At 35.6% G+C, this 18,309-nt stretch overlaps 1 protein-coding gene across 1 annotated transcript in view; it reads right to left on the bottom strand.

The window, feature by feature from the left end:
* Positions 1–18,309, bottom strand: part of AQR (aquarius intron-binding spliceosomal factor) — a 95,933-nt gene that overhangs the window by 41,811 nt on the left and 35,813 nt on the right. Inside the window, exons 14-20 of the mRNA XM_077771681.1 lie at positions 18,232–18,309; positions 14,241–14,343; positions 11,559–11,679; positions 8,076–8,217; positions 4,948–5,126; positions 1,722–1,889; positions 38–207 (exon numbers count right to left, since the gene is read on the bottom strand). Coding sequence (XP_077627807.1) covers positions 38–207; positions 1,722–1,889; positions 4,948–5,126; positions 8,076–8,217; positions 11,559–11,679; positions 14,241–14,343; positions 18,232–18,309 — 961 coding nt within the window. The remainder of the gene's footprint in view (positions 1–37; positions 208–1,721; positions 1,890–4,947; positions 5,127–8,075; positions 8,218–11,558; positions 11,680–14,240; positions 14,344–18,231) is intronic.

Here is an 18,309-nt window from a genome sequence, read left to right on the forward strand (position 1 = left end):
TACTACTTTTAGTTATACACTAAAGCCTAAAAATTACCTTAAAGTTATTTTCCTTTGGCTTTCTCCTCATTATGATATTGAAAGTTTCATACACATCTTCTGCTCCATTTTGTATAGTATTGGTCATATCTTGTTGATACTGGTTTGGATCCAAAAACACTCTAAATGTCCTTGACTCTCCTCTAAGATTGGGTCTTGGCTCAGGTCCTAGACATTTTGAAAAAGTATGGTAAACAAAATATATACTATTCAAATATTAAAGTAAGTCAGCAGTATTCCTTTTCCAGAAATGATGAATAAACTGTCCAGACTTAACTCCACTCATTCCCATGAGTAGATGCTAAGAAGCTGAAAATTTCATCCTTTCCTTAAATTCTTGCTATTTATTTTCCCAGAACAGTCATGTAATGTTTATGATGCAATGCCATGGACTGCAGTTATCTGCATATGTCCTCGAACAAAATAAGAGCCCTAGAAGTCAAACAACTCTGTCAGTCATTCATAGTTCCTACTACTGCCTTACCTAGCGTAAGCACTTGGCTGACCACTTTTTGCATCCTTCTACATACCATTCCTAATATCACCAGTGTGAAAGGAAATTTCATATACTCATGGCTGAAAACTCAGAGGCATCTTCTTGTCCCTTTGCCTCATCTCCTTTTTGTCTTAGACCTCTAACTGGTCCCAATATGTGGCCTTATGTTTATTCCATCTTTCCCATTTTTTTTATTCTAGTAAAAAGATTAGTTTAATTATCAGCACTTTTAGCAATGGTGCAATCTTAAAATCACAGGTGGTAGAAGATAATACAAGTTCTGAGAGAAGTTTGGTAAACAAATTGGAAAATAAGCACTGGACACAGATGTATTTATCATTAATAGCTATAGCAAGTCAGGACAACATAAGAAAGAATTTCAAAGAAAAATCAATCTAAGAAATCAAGACAGTATTTCTAAATGGGGTAATGTCTGCATCTCAGGTGTGGCAATTCCTTAGACAAGGCAGTTCTGTTTAAATGTTTAGCATCCCTAGCCCCCATCTGTCAAATGCCAATAGCTCACTATCCCTTACCCTTACGCGGATCACATGAAAATTTATATGGCACCATACATTTCAAGATACAGTTGTAATGCTATTCCCAAACGAGAGCCACTGCTACAATGAATCAAAACAAAACTTAAGAAAAATTTAGGCAAATATGTCATGAGAGGTGTTTAGAGGTTTTAAAAAGCAATGTTATAAAGTATTACAAAAGGTTTTTTAAAAATTTTTTAATAGTTATTTTATTTTTGAGACAGAGAGAAACAGAGCATGAGCAAGGAAGGGGCAGAGAGAGAGGAAGACACAGAATCTGCAGCAGGCTCCAGGCTCTGAGCTGTCAGCACAGAGCCCGATGCCGGGCTCGAACCCATGAACTGTGAGATCATGACCTGAGCCAAAGCCCGACGCTCAACTGACTGAGGCACTCTGGTGCCCCTACAAAAGTTTTAAATAAAGGTAACTTCAAAAGACCCTGTCCTTTCCAACATCTAACAAAAAGTTTAGAAACCATATTATTTATTTCTAAAACTGCATGGTGGGTAATTTATATTTTATATATAATCCTTTTGTGATCATTATTTAAAACAACTACTAATATTACTTCAAATGCAGAAAGGAAAACAGACGAAGAAATTTATCATTATGTATACATACTCTTTCAAAAATATAGATTACCATACCGTCTTCAATGACACGCCCTTTATCATCCAGCATGCCCTGGATTTCACAGCCTCGGACATAAACCAGGCCAATCTGCTCAATAAAAGGTCTCCTCCGGTCAAACTTGGTACCATAAGGTTTTGTGGGACGCACAGTAATTAAAAAACACACATCATGTTTACGAAGACCTGGTAAAACATAAAGACACTTTCACTTACTAGAATATTCTTGTTTTCAGTCTTTTGTTGGCAAATTCTCATCCTCTTATCTTTGGAATAGAGATATAAGAAACATTTAAAATACCAGATATGATCGATGATTATATTTGTATTATAATTATAGGGCTTTTTCCTATAATCTTTAATACTCAATATTTGACAGCAATAATTAAAATGAAAATTTCTCTTTATATTAAAATTAGAAACTTTTATGCCATGAATACATTGCCAAATAAGCCCTCCAATTCATGTTACAGCTCCAAAATTGGACGCTCGTCATCATTCTTATTTTTAACATTCTTAATAAGTAACCAAAAATATGGCTGGCATATAGTCCATTTATGTCATATTCAGCAGGTTTCTAACATCAGTTTAAACCATCCATCACTGCCATTCTAGCAACAGTCTAATTTCATTCTCCAAAAGAGGTCAACTCAAGAATAATTCCACAAGGAACAAAAGCATTGTTTACAGATACCATCTTGAGAACATGGCTGAACATATAGTTTCAGTTGTCAAATACCTAACATTTTTAAAAGTAAATATCAAGAAATACGAAACTTATGCCAAAGTCCATAGCTTCTTAATCATTGGACCAAATACTAGACTCAACTGGATCTCCGGCTCTATTAAAAGTAGACATGGGAACACAAGGGACATAAAATTAGGGCACATATCATGTAATGTCACCACCACTTAATCTTCATTTCTTTCCTGATTCGTTCTGTTAGCCACTGTAGGATGTAAATACAAACTTAAACGGTCTGCTTGCTCACAACCCTGGCAATAAGATCTACAACTAAATCAAATCAGCAATGTCAGGGTATGGCTAACAGTACTGGGACCATTCTGGAGTGGGGTTTAATATGTAGTGGGGTTTATGTGTGTAGAAACAATTAATGATTCTGATAATGACTTTACTGCTTATTCCCAACAAATTCTATGTAAAGAAGCAGGAGAAGCGATGAGAAGGGGGACTATTCTGCAATCTGAGTTGTACTGCTTTTAGGATTTCTGATCTGCACAACTCATTACAACTTCTAAGTCTTAGAGTCAAAGAAGTGGCCCTGAGAAGTCCCTACCAATGTCACTTTTTGGCACCACTGACGGATGACCGCCTATTCCCTGCTAAAGCAGATCCTTTTACTGTTGGACATCTCAGATCTACATTAAAGTAAAACAAAACAAAAGAAAACAACTTAGTTAATAGTGAGCTCAACTACCTTTCTCTTTTCAACCATCTGTATGTATCTACTCCATCCAGGCTGTACCTTCTGGAGTAGAATCCAGCATTCCTGTTTCATTAATTCAGTTTCCTTAATTTTAAATGGGGTAATTAAGGGCCTGAGCTACATATCTTTTTGAAGGAACAAGAAAAATGCTTTACGTATTCAACTGGAACTCTTCAAAACTATTCTGTTCCTACAGAACAATATTCATTAGTACTTACAGACCCCCTTATCCCTCTCATTTTTTGCCTCCATTTTCTATTTAGTTAGTCCATCTGTGATCAACACAGGGCATGAATTTTGGTTCTGGTCTCCCAGAAAACACTTTTCTCCCCACCATGCCCCATAATAAGAATATGAATTTACTGTTCTACAATATCCTACTATTCCCTATCTTGTTCATCAAAATTGACCCATTACGTTTCTCATTCCATCAGAGGCCTGTGTTTAAAAGAAGGGGGAAAAAAGACTATTTAACGTCTTTCTGATAGAAGTCTCCAAAGTAATGAAGGGAAGTTTAGGTAACTGTGTAAAACAGTGTTTATTTTAATACCTCCTTAAGTGCCAAAAGTAAGAAGTATAAAACCTTCTCCAGCAACTTAATGCTTAAGGTTCAGCAACAATAAAGGTGTACATTATTCTAGATGTGTAATGCATCAGATTAGATTGGGAATTTTTTGAAGGATACAGGAGTCACAAAAACAATCTGTCACAAACTATACCCAGTACAGTGGGCATTTGTTAAACATTTGGCCAGCTTTCCTGCTGAATTCCTTCAGAATTGCTGGATAAACGTATCATATAGTCCCTATGGTTATAAGCAGCTATACTGGGAGTAATAATTTCTGAAAACTGATCCATTAAGGGACTATCCTTTTCCTTCTGGCATGCCAAGAAGGTGGACAGAGATAAAATCTGCCGGCTACTGTTTCTCACAACAGGACACCAAGCAAGAGCTCTCACAGACAGCTGGGAGAAAAACATAGAAGTGCCACTTAAAAATTAGTTCATGTGCCATTTCTGGTACAGGTGTTATCAATGTTTTAACTCTTTATTTGGCTTAGTAACTGTGAACATATTTGCCTCTAAATAAAATTCATTTTGACACAGAACTCCTGTCCCTAAAATCTTGCCTAGGAAAGAACAGGGAAAATAACTCATTCAGTTTCTCTGCATCTATTATTAATCCTTGAATATACTTAATACCACTAATTCTTTATCTGACTTTCTCCCTTTAGTGCAAATAAACTATTATTATTTCTTTCTGAGTTTTTTTTACCAGATCCCCTTAGAATTCCTTTTGAGTTTGTCTAATTTTGATTTTGTATCTTTATTTTCCACCAACCATATGCATGCCTATTCTCTTCACTTTGGCTGCTTTGATCTCTTAAAAATAGCAATTTTCCTTAATACCTCTGCATGTGTGCAAGTTATATGTGGGTTCCCCCCCTTCTTGAGCAAACAGTAATATTTTCTTCTTCTATTGATTCTACAAATTCACAAATATTATCTTACTATGGCTGAGATTTAAAGAGCTCTCATATCAGCTTCACAAACAGCAATTTTCAAAATACTGTGATATGCATGCTATTTTATGCTTTTCATTAAAGTATTAAGACATTTAATTAAGTCTTGTATGATCCTTGACATTTTTACTACTAATAAGTAAGATAACTCTTAAAGATAAAATTTCATAAGTATTTAGAAGGGTAATGTTTAGTAAAGTGCTTTGCCAATTTTCAAAGTGAAAGTCTATAAAAAGGCAAAATGGAAGTTTACTTTTTGAAATAGAAAATTACCTTCCCATTCATCTTTGATATGATCTCTGACATTCAGATTGATGGTAACATCTGCACGAACTCGGGTTGGCCAGTTTTCACCTATGTTGGGCTTGGCAACCTCGACCACAGTGAAAGCCACGATAGGCTGGGCCATTCGTGCCCAGCCACCAAACACTACACCACCATACTCAGACTGCCTGTAAACCAAAGAAGTACATGATTAGTCAAACAAAAAATGACTTTTCCCCAACTCTGGGACATGTACAATTAGTAAGGAGGAATACATGTTTAGCTCCTAACTAAGCCCTGACATTAGTAACTCTTATTTCCAAACTTAAAAAAAAACAAAAAACAAAAACCAGGCCCTAATATATAAAGAATATATTAAATAGTATGAATAGGCAAACATGGTCCAGTAAAGAAAGGGACATAGAGAGGAGTAGCCCACACACCCCCAGGGAAAAAAAGGTAACTATATCCATAAGAGCAGAGCCATTTTGTCAAAGAATAATCTATTATAATAATAGAATTACCTAGATTACAATAATAATCTAGCATATTTAGTTTTAGTTTATATTCTTATCCTTTTCCTCTTTTCATCAACATAGTCTCCACTGTTTATGTATTATAGATATTTCTATAAGCTGCTTTAGAACAAGCTAAAATTTTAAAAATTAAAAACAAACCAACAAATTATTAATATCTATGCAAATGCTTGCTTTAGGGCGTAATATTTAAATCATTTAAAAGATGCTGCATGGATTGGGGGTACAGATAAGCTATTTGTAAAAATCAGAATCACTAACATTCAAATACCCATTATTTATTCTTATCTTAGTCTAACTAGTGCTTTAGACTTTACATTAAGAAATGTAAATTCTAAAAAGTAAATTCTGTAGCAGCACTCCAAAACTGGAAAACAGTGCCAAAAATGTCATGTTTACACAGATAAAGAAAAGCTACCTCCCATATAAAGCCTTTGTTTTATAAGAAAAAAACCTATAGACTTTGTAATATTGAAGAGTAAAACTAATTAAAAATAAAAGTTCTGCATCCAGTGAGTGACTTGCTTAGTACAATTTCTAAAAGGTAGTAACTATCACCTCCTCCATTTCTTGCAGTTTTACGACAGTATTAGTTTACTACCATAAAATTAATTCACTGTAAATGCACACATCTCAATTTTTTGTAAATTTGCAGAGTTGTGCATCCATCACCACAATGTAATCTGAGAACATTTCCATCCTATGTATAAAAGATCTCTCTCATCTGACTACAGTCAATCCTGTTCCTACACCCAGGCAGCCACTAATCTATTCTCCCCCTCTTCTGCTATATAACCTACCTGCAACATGAAATGATAAGGAGGACAGATTTCTGCCTGTATGGTGCTCAGTGGTTTTAACAGCCTGAAAACATGACCATGAGAACCATGCACTGAGTAAAACTGCCTCTCTTCTCCATCTTCAGCACCAATGAACAGAAAGAAGCCTGGCCTCTTTTTAGATCTGATCCTTTTTTTTTAATGCTTATTTATTTGGGGAGGGGAGAGAAAGAGTGACAGAGGATCTAAAGCAGGCTCTATGCTGACAGCAGTGAGCCCAATGCAGGGCTTGAACTCACGAACTGTGAAATCATGACCTGAGCCATAGCCAGAAGCTCAACCAACTGAGCCACCCCGGTGCCGCTAGAGCTCATCGTTTTTAACAGCCTTCAAAGACGGGCAATTAGGATGAAAATCCAGAAATATTTATTATCAGAAGTTAACTCTCAAAAATGACATTTTTCCCCATTTAGAAAATAATGTAAGTTAAAAACACTTCCCTTATTAATAGACCATAAGAACTCTAAATATTTTTGGTTTATTTGACATTTAAGTAAAATATAAGTAAATTCTATTTGATAATCTGCTAGTTAATAAATCCCTAGTTTGCAAAATGGCCAAAATTAGGTCCGGAATCTGAGCATGCAAACACAAGGTAACCACAGACTGAAAGGAAGCTTTCCGATCAAGCACTCCCCTGGGGTCCAAACAATGGGCAATAATTTCAGCAAAGCTGTGGGCAGGGATGATCAGCCAGTGAGTATACAAATCTCACAGTACTAGCCTGCCTACTGACTCAACTGATTATTAAGTCAAAAATACTTTATGGTGTGTTTTATAGTCTCACCCAGAATAACTTTTCACATAATAATTAATTAAAAAATAGAACTGTGTATGAAATTTGGAAGTGAAAAAAAATAGATCATAATCACAGTGCCCATGTAGCTCTCTGTAATTAGTAAGGAGAAGCCTGGAAGATACCTGATCAGTTCATATTCAAAAACTGTTAAGCTTGTCATATGGAATTCAGTGTATGAATGGTGTGACTATAATAAAAATTCATCTTACAGAATTAATTTTACTAGTTTATAGTCATTTGTGATATATAACTTACCCTTATCAATTTCATACTTAGCATTGAAACAGTAAATGAAGGACATAAAGCCATGTCTAAAAAGCAAAACTAACCTCCACAAATCTCAGAATGCAGAACTGCTTACAATAACTAGAATGAAAGCCTTTTCTTAGCTAACGAAATTCCAGTAGCAGGCAGGGAGTTGAGTTTAAGCAGAAGACTTCATCAAAGAATGAGACCAACTCAACTGGCCCCCAAAATAAATCCTGATTTATGGGGCGCCTGGGTGGCTTAGTCGGTTAAGCGTCCGACTTTCGCTTAGGTCATGATCTCGCGGTTCGTGGGTTCGAGCCCCGCGTCGGGCTCTGTGCTGACTGCGAGCTCAGAGCCTGGAGCCTGTTTCAGTCTGTGACTCCCTCTCTCTCTGACCCTCCCCTGCTCACGCTGTCTCTCCCAGAAATAAATTAAAAAAAAAAACAAAAAAAAACATTAAAAAATATTAAAAAAAAAAAAAATAAATAAATCCTGATTTAGTCTCTTCAAGGTCATTTACGGAGGGAAGGCCAAGGAAGACTTTCCAATGTTCCGTGTGCCCTATTCCCAATTAGAGAATTTCCCAGAGTAAATCTTATATTTTAGAGGGCATCTTCATACCAGGTATACTTTTCTAAATACACTTATGAGGTTTCTGACACAGGTATGTCCTGGTTTGCATCTCTTCATTACAAGTGGAACCAATGTACTAACCATGGCTTCATTCTGCTGACACTATCCTCGATGTCCTGCCTAATTTCATAAGTTGATTCTAAGCGGAAGAGATTAAAGTTCCTTAGAAGGTAATCGTGAAGAGTCAAAAACTGCAAATTCAACTTGGGAAGAGCAAGACAACCTGAAAAAGAAAACAACATCCCCATCTCAATTATCCTCTTAATCAGACAGCTGTACTTTGTATAAAGAAATGTACCACAAATTTGGTAGAGTCTAATCTAATGTTTAATATGCTGAAATACAGCATATTTGATAAAGTCCTATTTTTATTTTCACACAGAAATTGAACCAGGTTAAGAACTATCTATTAAAAACTGGGAAGGAAGAATAAATCTCATTAATACATAAAACCACATTCTTACACAAACAAGCTTCCAAAAAAATATCTGAAGATTCTTTTTTTTTTTTTTATTTCTAGGAGAGAGAGAGAGAGAGAGACAGTGTGAGCAGGGGAGGGTCAGAGAGAGAGGAAGTCACAGACTGAAAGAGGCTCCAGGCTCTGAGCTGGCAGTCAGCACAGAGCCCGACGCAGGGCTTGAACCCACGAACTGCGAGATGATGACCTAAGCGAAAGTCGGACGCTTAACCGACTAAGCCACCCAGGTGCCCCTGAAGATTCTTAAAATTAATATAGTCTCAAGTAGTTTAAAAATTCTTCTTTTACTACCGAGTTTATATTTGGCAAAGCTCAAAGTAATTAGTGATCATAAAGTAACCCCAAGACAACTTTACCAGAGAACCTAATTAGTATATTGCACAGTGTAAGTCTATCTTCAGTGGCCATTGGTGTGCTCTGGATCTTGTCTTCTGGCTACACTTTAAAGATAAGGTATTGGTTGTGTGTTATTCTTGGAGTCACTTCCATTCTCTGACTGTATTAATAAACAATATTCTTTCTAATATCTTTACTTACCACTATTTCCCTTGGATAATAAGTGAACAAGCACTCAGTAGCAATACCAAAAAGGTTAAAAAAAAAAAAAAAGAACCTCAAAATAAACACGTTTTACTGGAAAATCTATTATTTTCACCATCTCTAGTCATTCTTACCAAAGCAATAATGAACCTAATAGCAAAAAACATATATATATATATAAAAAAATTGGGGGACACTTGGGTGGCTCAGTTGGTAAAGCCTGCCAACTGCTGACTCAGTTGGCTTAGGTCATGATCTCACAGTTTGTGAGTTCGAGCCCCATATCAGGTTCTGTGCTGACAGCTCAGAGCCTGAAGCCTGCTTCGGATTCTGTGTGTGTGTGTGTGTGTGTGTGTGTGTTTGTGTGTGTGTGTCTACCCACCCATCCTTTTCCCTTGCTCATGCTCTGTTTCTCTCAAAAATAAACATAAAAAAAATTTTTTTAATCTCACATTGTTTATATTCATAAATGCTAATTTATAATCTAACTCAGTATCTTTCAGGTCAGAGACTAAGAGAAAGCATCTCTATGGATAGCATAATTTTATTAAAAAAAGATAAAAAAGAATTAAAAGGTCACCATTTTGCAACCGTCATTGAATTAACAAATCCAGCTGTTAAGCCAATGGCTACTAATATCATATACATAAAAACAACCAGACATTATAGGCCTCCGATGAAAGAATACAGCACTAGTCAGAGAGAAAACCTTAAGCCTGTTGAAGCCCCTGCATTCAGGTACCAATACTGCAAGAAAAATAAAGAGCGGAGAGACATACTATCTGTATACTGAGTAGTCATTAAAAAAAATCTAGACTGCGGAAGAGATCAAAAGATCTCTGGATTTATTTGAAGAACTGCAGACGGTTCTTCAAAAGAAAAGGGATATGAGGTACTTGTAAAGTAAAAGACATTTAAAAAATATGCACGATTAACTATCTTATGTGGATGCACAACTTGGTGATAAAACTATGAAGAAATATGTAGTGATTGCTATACAAGTCATGAAATGGTTCCTTTCAAGTGGAGGAAGAAGCAGTAAGTAAGAAGGGTTCTAGGATGGCTAACGAGGTGGTTATTTCTCTTATGACTCTTCATTAAGTTCTATATTTATTTTGTATGACTTTCTAGACTTGTGTTTATTAAAAAAGGTCCAGAGAAGGGGCAAATGATTTTACAAGAATTTTCTTTACAATTCTTGCACTATATATTTTTTTATATCTGTCCCAATTGCACATTGACTTTCCCTGGGAACTGAAAGCAGTCTGCATAATCATGCAGTATTAGCTTTGATCATATCAAGCCCCCAAAACACAGTGCCATCCATGGTCATGAAAGAACAATAGCATGATTTAGTCAAGTCTCTGAAAACAGTTTAATTACAGTGAAACCATTTGGCAACTAACATTGTTCTGAAATGCATTCTTTCTATGAAAGATGAAAAGATTTAAAGCCCTTTTCCTTTAAGTTCACAGGAATGAAAGAAGAGCAATACTTTATACGCTTAGCAAAATGTGTTTTAAATTCAGACCAGTGTCACTGAGTAGCACCAAAAGGTACATGTATGACTAGGTGTATGTTTAAGAAACTATTAGCTTTTTACTGACAAAACAAAATACTAAGTGGTATTTGCTTTTTAGGAAGTGATTAGGGTGTAATGGCATACACCCATGGTCATAAATGCTTTTAGCATGAACAAACTGGAGAAGTGAGAAAACAATGCACTGGCCACTGTAAGAACAAAACAAAACAAAACAAACAAATGAACACTGCCTATTCTGAAACCTAGCACAATTTTGGTGCACTGGGTTTACTAAAGTTATAGCTTTAGGACAGGACTCTGAAGTATCCATTTTTCTTTTAAATAAATGTACCACTGGTGAGGTCTTTAAAACAGCCAAGCTTCTCCTAATGGTGCTGTTGTTCAACAAATTTCCTTAAATTTTTTTGAAATATGCCTTCAAAATATATCACAATATATTTCAGCATATATTCAACTTTGGCAAATTCTCATCCTTAGAGGATGAACAAAAGCATTTAGGAACAAAGCTGCTGAAATAGGTAAAGAAACCAGAGAATACTATTTTCAATCAGACTAAGGAGTTATTATTAACTAATGACAATTGTTGGTGGTCATTAACTGGCTTAAAAAGGAATTCAAAAGAACGTTTAAAAAAGGCTTTGAAAAATGAAAGACTACCAAACAAAACCTACTACAGTGACATAATGAAAGCTACACTTCCTATACTATTAGGTTCCCTAAAATGGTTTTATTGCTTATGATCATATTTTAAAAAGGATGATAATATGTACATGACACAATATATGTATGTATACAGGTGCACATCTGAGGGCATGCACATGCACATGTTAGGGCATGGTTAAATTTAATAAAAATCCTTAATGCTAACCATCCAGCTTTAAAATGAACTTGAAGGTACCAGAATATTATCTTAATGTGTGTAACAGAAATACTTTCAGTTACCTATGATAAATTCTAAATTAAATTTCATGGTACACATGAATCCCGAGCTTCTCTGGCTTACCTTCCCCAGAATAGTACTCAGTTGGGACAATATTTTCATCCCATATGATTTTCTCAGTTGGATACAAAGGCATCTGGTTCAACTGTTGAATCTGAGAAATTCGACGTTCATGACGAGATACCTAAAAGAAACAGTTCATGCAGAAAATTAGAAGCATCTCTTTTTAAAATTTTTTTAATGTTTTATTTATTTCTAGGAGAGAGAGAGAGAGAGACAGCATGAGCAGGGGAGGGTCAGAGAGAGAGGGAGTCACAGACTGAAACAGGCTCCAGGCTCTGAGCTGGCAGTCAGCACAGAGCCCGACGCGGGGCTCGAACCCACGAACCGCGAGATCATGACCTAAGCGAAAGTCGGACGCTTAACTGACTAAGCCACCCAGGCGCCCCAGAAGCATCTCTTTTTAATAAAAATAATTTATGGAGAAATTCACCATAAGGTTTGAAATGAGAAGCTTCATGTCTTTTGCCATTATGGTAGCACTTAGAGGTTTTTTTTCCTTTTTCCATTTTCCATTTTCTCCATAAATCAAAGATGAAAGAGGCACCCATTATGATGAGCTTTATAATCAGATGGATATGAGTTCAACTCCCAGAACCTCTATGTATGAACTACATAAAAACTGGGCAAGATACTTCAACTTCCCTGATTTTAGCTTTCTTTCAGTAAAACAGATAAAATACCACTTACCTCTCAGGTTTCTTATTAAAATGAAATAGAATACTGTCAAATAGCATCAAGGTGCTGGGATGTGCCAGCACCTGGATNCGACGCGGGGCTCGAACCCACGAACCGCGAGATGATGACCTAAGCGAAAGTCGGACGCTTAACCGACTAAGCCACCCAGGCGCCCTGGGAATCCTAAGTCTTTGATTACAGTTTTTATTCTTAGACTACCTAAACAATCTGGAAACTTTTGTTTATTAATAACCTGGTCTCAGTATTCTTTATAAAATAAAGTTGGACTTGATAACCTCTATGTAGATTTCTGCTGTTAATATTATACTCCTCTATTTCAAACACAGAAATAAGCTTGTTCCCTAATTAGTATGTTAAAATAATGACATATTTGAAAAATGTGTCATGTTCTCTTCAGTAGAGATAGTATTATTTTAGGAAAGAAAACAGTGTGGTATCATCTAACCAATATGGATATTTCAATTTCTTCATCATTATTTAAATATTGGAAGAATCCAAAGCCTGAGGAAATCCTTCAGGAGTGAGAGGAAATGAAAGATAATGCTGTGGCACTATAAATTTTTAAAACTGTTTTCTTTTGGCATAAATATTTAAATTTTAAAAATGAAGTCTTAGCTCTAAAATTATAAAAGGCATAGGATCAAGCCTTACGTTTAAACCTGTTTTCCATTAGAAAGATTCCTAAAGAAGTCCCCATTTCTTCGTATTGTAAGGATTTATTATTAATCCCCAAACCTGACTTACGAGAAACGATTTTACATTGTCAGAAAATAGGACAAGGAATTTTTAGAAAGCACTAGAACTCAGAAATAATGCAAAGAAGGCAAAGATGGTGACCCGAGACATTCACTTCACACAAGTAAATATATCAATAAAAAAGTATTTTCTGCACATGAATTAATTTAAAACTCCAGGAATTTCTCTCCAAATGGCACTGAAGCACTTGTCACTAGGCTTAAAACATCTGCTACAACAGTTTCTGGTAACTACCTCCAAAAGTAGCATATCTTCTTCTCTACAGTAAGGAATTGTATTTAACATCCTATATTAAAAGTAGTAACTTGGAATATAAGTCACAAAACCATGTACCCATTATGGCTCTATATATGTAAAAATAAAAAGTATATACACTCTTAAACAGTGTATGTTTGTAAAGTTATAAAAAACATACTACTGACCACTCAACTGTAGCAGAGGAAATCTTTTAGGATCCTTTCTATAGCAGATAGAAAACAAAAATGTCCACACATGGGCACTAAGAGGCACATACCAGGATCACATCATTATTTGTAAGAGTGAACATTGCAAACAACTTAAATATTCATAGTGTAGATATAATTACTCATGCATTTTATGTATGATTTTACTAAAGCTAAAAATAAGGTATATTCCTTTCCTTCAAATTTTTCTGTGAACCTAAAACTGCATTAAAAAAAAACTTACAAAAAAAGTTATTAGTTTGAGAAATGAAGTCCATTACTTTCCAAAATACTGAAAAATCCCTTAGAATTCTTAAACCACTAAGTCAGTGATAACTTATTTTCTTTAAACATTCCTGAGTTTTCTAGTAATAAAGGTATGCTTCAATATTCAAGGTACTATATTTAAAAAGTTTTAAACAGTTAGACAGATATGAATATATATGTATTACCTGTGTGTGTATGTAACTGTGACCTCTAAAAGGCAGGAATGGTGTCAATTATCTACGTATTCCCCAATTCCTGAATCCAGAGCCTGACAAAGAAGCTGCTCATAGATGTTTGTAGGCAATGAATTCATGCCATAAAGCAATTGTGAGAGGTTAAATCTTGAGAAAAGAAATCTAACAGATGAGAAAAGAAATGTGACAAAACCAAATGATAACGTAATTGTAAATAGGTAGCAACAATCTACTTACCCTTTAGCCCTGGAAAAAATGTGTACCAACCCATGTATTTAAGAATGATTCAAAATGGTAGGGAAAATTCAAAGAACATTAATATTTACCAGCAATTCTAGAAGAAATTCTTTATCAAAACTTGTGTCTTCATTTTTAGGAAGAGTTGGTAACAAGCAGAGATATGATGCCACCTGGTGGAGTGTATTTGAACTGCAGAATAAGGGATATTCAGATGAAGAAGAGTATTTTATTAACTTGATCCTACTTCATTTTTGAAACACATGATTTTACAGACGGCTTAAAACATTTTACCTGGCAAATATAATCCTATCACACAGCAGAAAATTTAAAAATCAGCAATGAAAGTTAACCCCGTTAGTGCAGGTTCTCAAAGTGTCTTCTGCAAATCCCCTATGGTCTCTGAGACCCTTCTCGGAAGTATGCAAGAACAATACTATTTTATATTAATACTAAGACATTATTTGGGTTTTTTTCACTGTCTTTACATACACAGTGAAAAGCAATGGTGGGTAAAACTGCTGACGACACAGGGGAAGATGGTGGTACCAACCAGGACTATAAGTAGCCACAGCATTGCTCACTGTCACATGCAGAGTAAAAAAATTAAAAATGTGATTAATGAAGCAGCAAAATTAATTTATTAATTAAAATTATATTAATTAAATTTGTACACTTGAGTATCTGTTATTAAAAAATTCTGTGTGACACAATGTCATGTACACATTTTGCACACAATATTTACTTCAAAGAACTGACAAACTGGTTACTGAGCCCTGAATAAATGGCAAAAAATTTTCAAATCTGAATGAAATAAATCAGTAACTTTAAGGAAAACAACTGATAGCATCTGTTACCAAAGATAAAATTTGAACTTCCAAGTGAAAAACCAGAATTCTGGGAAACTTGCACTCACCACCGCAAGCTGAACAGCTTTCCATTATTTAAATACAGTTTCATCATGCTCTCCAAATTCCCTCACATACTCTATCCCAGGCCCTAGTAACCACGAATCTGTTTTTGATCTCTACAATTCTGTTCTTTCCAGAAGGTCAAATAAATGGAATCATACATTATGTAGCCTTTTGACACATTTCATTTAGCATAATGCAACTAAAATGCACACATAATGTGTGTAATTGGCTCCTTTTTATTGCTGAGTAGTATTCCACCACATGCATGTAGCACAGCGTGTTTATTCACTCACCAGTTGAAGCATATGTTTTTATTTTTATTTTTTTTAATTTTTTATAGTTTATTTATTTTTGAGACAAAGCATGAGCAGGGGAGGGTCAGAGAGAGAGAGGGATACACAGAATCTGAAACAGGCTCGAGGCCCTGAGCTGCCAGCACAGAACCCAATGTGGGTTCTGTGCTGGCAGCAAGATCATGACCTGAGCCAAAGTCAGACGCTTAACCGACTGACCCACCCAGGCACCCCAAAGCATATCTGGTTTTAAAAGACAACTATCACTAAAGCTGCTCTATACATTTCCGCACAGATTTTTGTGTGAACATTAATTTTCATTTCTTTTGGGCATATCTGTGAGAACACTAGACTGTATAGTAAGTACACGATTAAATTTATAAGAAATTGTCACATTTTTCCAAGGTTTGAATTCCTACCAGCTATGTATGAGAATTCCAGTTGCTCTACATCCTTGTCATAATATGCTGTCTGCTTTTTTTTTTTAAATTCTAAGAGACATGTAATGGTATCTCATTATGATTTAAATATGTGTTTCTCTAATGACTAATGATACTGAGCATCTTTCTAAGGCGTTACTGGAATGCATCTTCTTCGGTGAAGTATCTGTTCAACTCTTGAGCTAATGTATATATACATATATATACGTATATATTTGAGAGAAAGAGAAAGTACAAGTAGGAGAAAGAGAGAGAATCCCAAGCAGGCTCCACACCTAGCAGGGAGCCCAACCAGGGCTTGATCCCACAACCCCGGGATCATGACCTAAGCCAAAAGCAAGAGAAGGACATTCAACTGACTGAGCCACCAAGGCACTCCTTGAGCTATTTTTAAAGTGTTTTCTTATCATTGAGTTCTGAGACAGCCCATTGTCAGATATGGATTTAGCCAATATTTTCTCCCAGTTTGGGGTTGTATTTTCATTCTCTTAACAATGTCTTTTCAAACAGTAGAAGTTTTAAATTTTGATAAAGTCCAATGTAACAGTTTTTTTCTTTACGGACTGTGCTTTGGTGTCTGTGAAAATGTTTGCACAAACCATAATCACAAAGACATTCTGTATATTCTATTAGTTCTGGTTTTGACAAATAGGTCTATGACTCATTTTGAGTTAATCTGTGTATATGATGTGACGTATGGGTCAAATTTCATACTGTGCATATAGACATCCAGCTGTTCCACTACTGTTGCTGAAAAGATTATCCTTTCTCCATTGGGTTGCTTTGGAATCTTAGTCAAAAATCAACTAACCATATATGAGTGGTCTATTTCTGAATTCTACTTTGTAAATAGCCAAGAAAAACAAAAGGATGTTCAATTTCCCTACTATAATCACAAAATGCGAAGTAAAACAATGAGGGGTCTCTAATCTTTGGATTGACCAAAATTAAAGATGAATTTACCTAGTTGGCAGGGAAAGAAATATATCCTCAAATGCTGTTAGTATAATTGGTACATAGTTTTGAAGGAAATTAGGCAATATAACAAAATTTACATATATATCCCCTTTGAGTCAGCCATTCTGCTTCTGTGAATCAGTATCAAAAATTTTTACACAGAAGTGAAAAGGATGTTGTTCATTACTAAATTATATGGCCAAAATTTAGAAATTAAAGATCTGTCAATAAGAGACCGATTAAAACATAGTATGGTAGACTTATATAATGGAACTCTCTGTAGTTCATTAAGAGAATGAAATAGTTCTATGTGTTACTATGAGTTAGTACTGGGGCGCCTGGGTGGCCCAGTCAAACATCTGACTTCAGCTCAAGTCATGCATGATCTCACAGTTCGTGAGTTTGAGCCCTATGTCAGGCTCTATGCTGAAATCTCAGAGCTTGGAGCCTGCTTTGGATTTTGTGTCTCCTTCTCTCTCTGTCCCTCCTCCACTTGCACTCTGTATCTCTCTCTCAAAAATAAACATTAAAAACAAAAAGTTATTATTAAATCTTCTTATAAACACCAACAACCAAAGCAACGTCCAAGCTAAAGCCAAGCTTATTTCCTTTGAGATCGCCACAATGAACTAACCATAATTTCTCCCGAGTGTTAAGGACAATGGGGAGATAAAAGATCACAGTTCTAAGTTAGGTTTGAATCCTATCTCTACCACTTAGTTGCTATTTGACCTGGGCAAATGACTTAACAATTCTGTGTCTCAGTGACTTTATACCTAAAATGGTATCTATTCGTCACACAAATGAATGTCTTGAGGATTATTTTCACACTGAGCAGAGTGCCTACAACGTAGTACAAATGTACTGCCGTTTTCAAAAAAGTGTATTAGCTAAGTGCCAAAGAATGTTACTTACTTCACAAATTTTAAACACACAAAAATGTTTCTGACTCATACCTCTGATATCACATATGAACATTAATACTGTATGACTGATGGGACACCAGTTTTATGTTCTACTCTAAGAAAACTTTATGGCCTATGAAAAATGTTGAAGTTATGAAAAGTATAAATTTTGGGGCGCCTGGGTGGCTCAATCAGTTAAGTGTTTGACTTCGGCTCAGGTCATGATTTCACGGCTTGTGAGTTCAAGCCCCGTGACAGGCTCTGTGCTGATAGTGCGGCTGGAGCCTGCTTCGGACTCTGTGCTTCCCTCTCTCTGCCCCTGCCCTGCTCATGTTCTCTCTCTGAAACATAAAAATAAAAAACATTTTAAAAAATAAATAAAATAAATTGTGCCCCCCAAATAGATGATCAATAATTATAAAGAAGTGACTAAAGGTACCAACTGCTGGAGGGAAGCATTAGCTTTAGTTGTCAACAAAGCAGTGTGACACGTCACATTCCTGACGGTAGGGCAAAATAATCAAAAGCAAAGAGAAAATTAAAGTTCAGTTTTCCTTCCAGGTTGACTTACCTAAGAGGTCCAAAAAACTTGACCAAAGATCCCCGAGTATCTACTTCTGCCACATTTGAAAGCGCAAAATCATAGAGT

The sequence above is a fragment of the Crocuta crocuta genome, unplaced genomic scaffold (genome assembly GCF_008692635.1).
Source record: "Crocuta crocuta isolate KB4526 unplaced genomic scaffold, BGI_CrCroc_1.0 scaffold156, whole genome shotgun sequence".
NCBI lineage: Eukaryota > Metazoa > Chordata > Mammalia > Carnivora > Hyaenidae > Crocuta > Crocuta crocuta.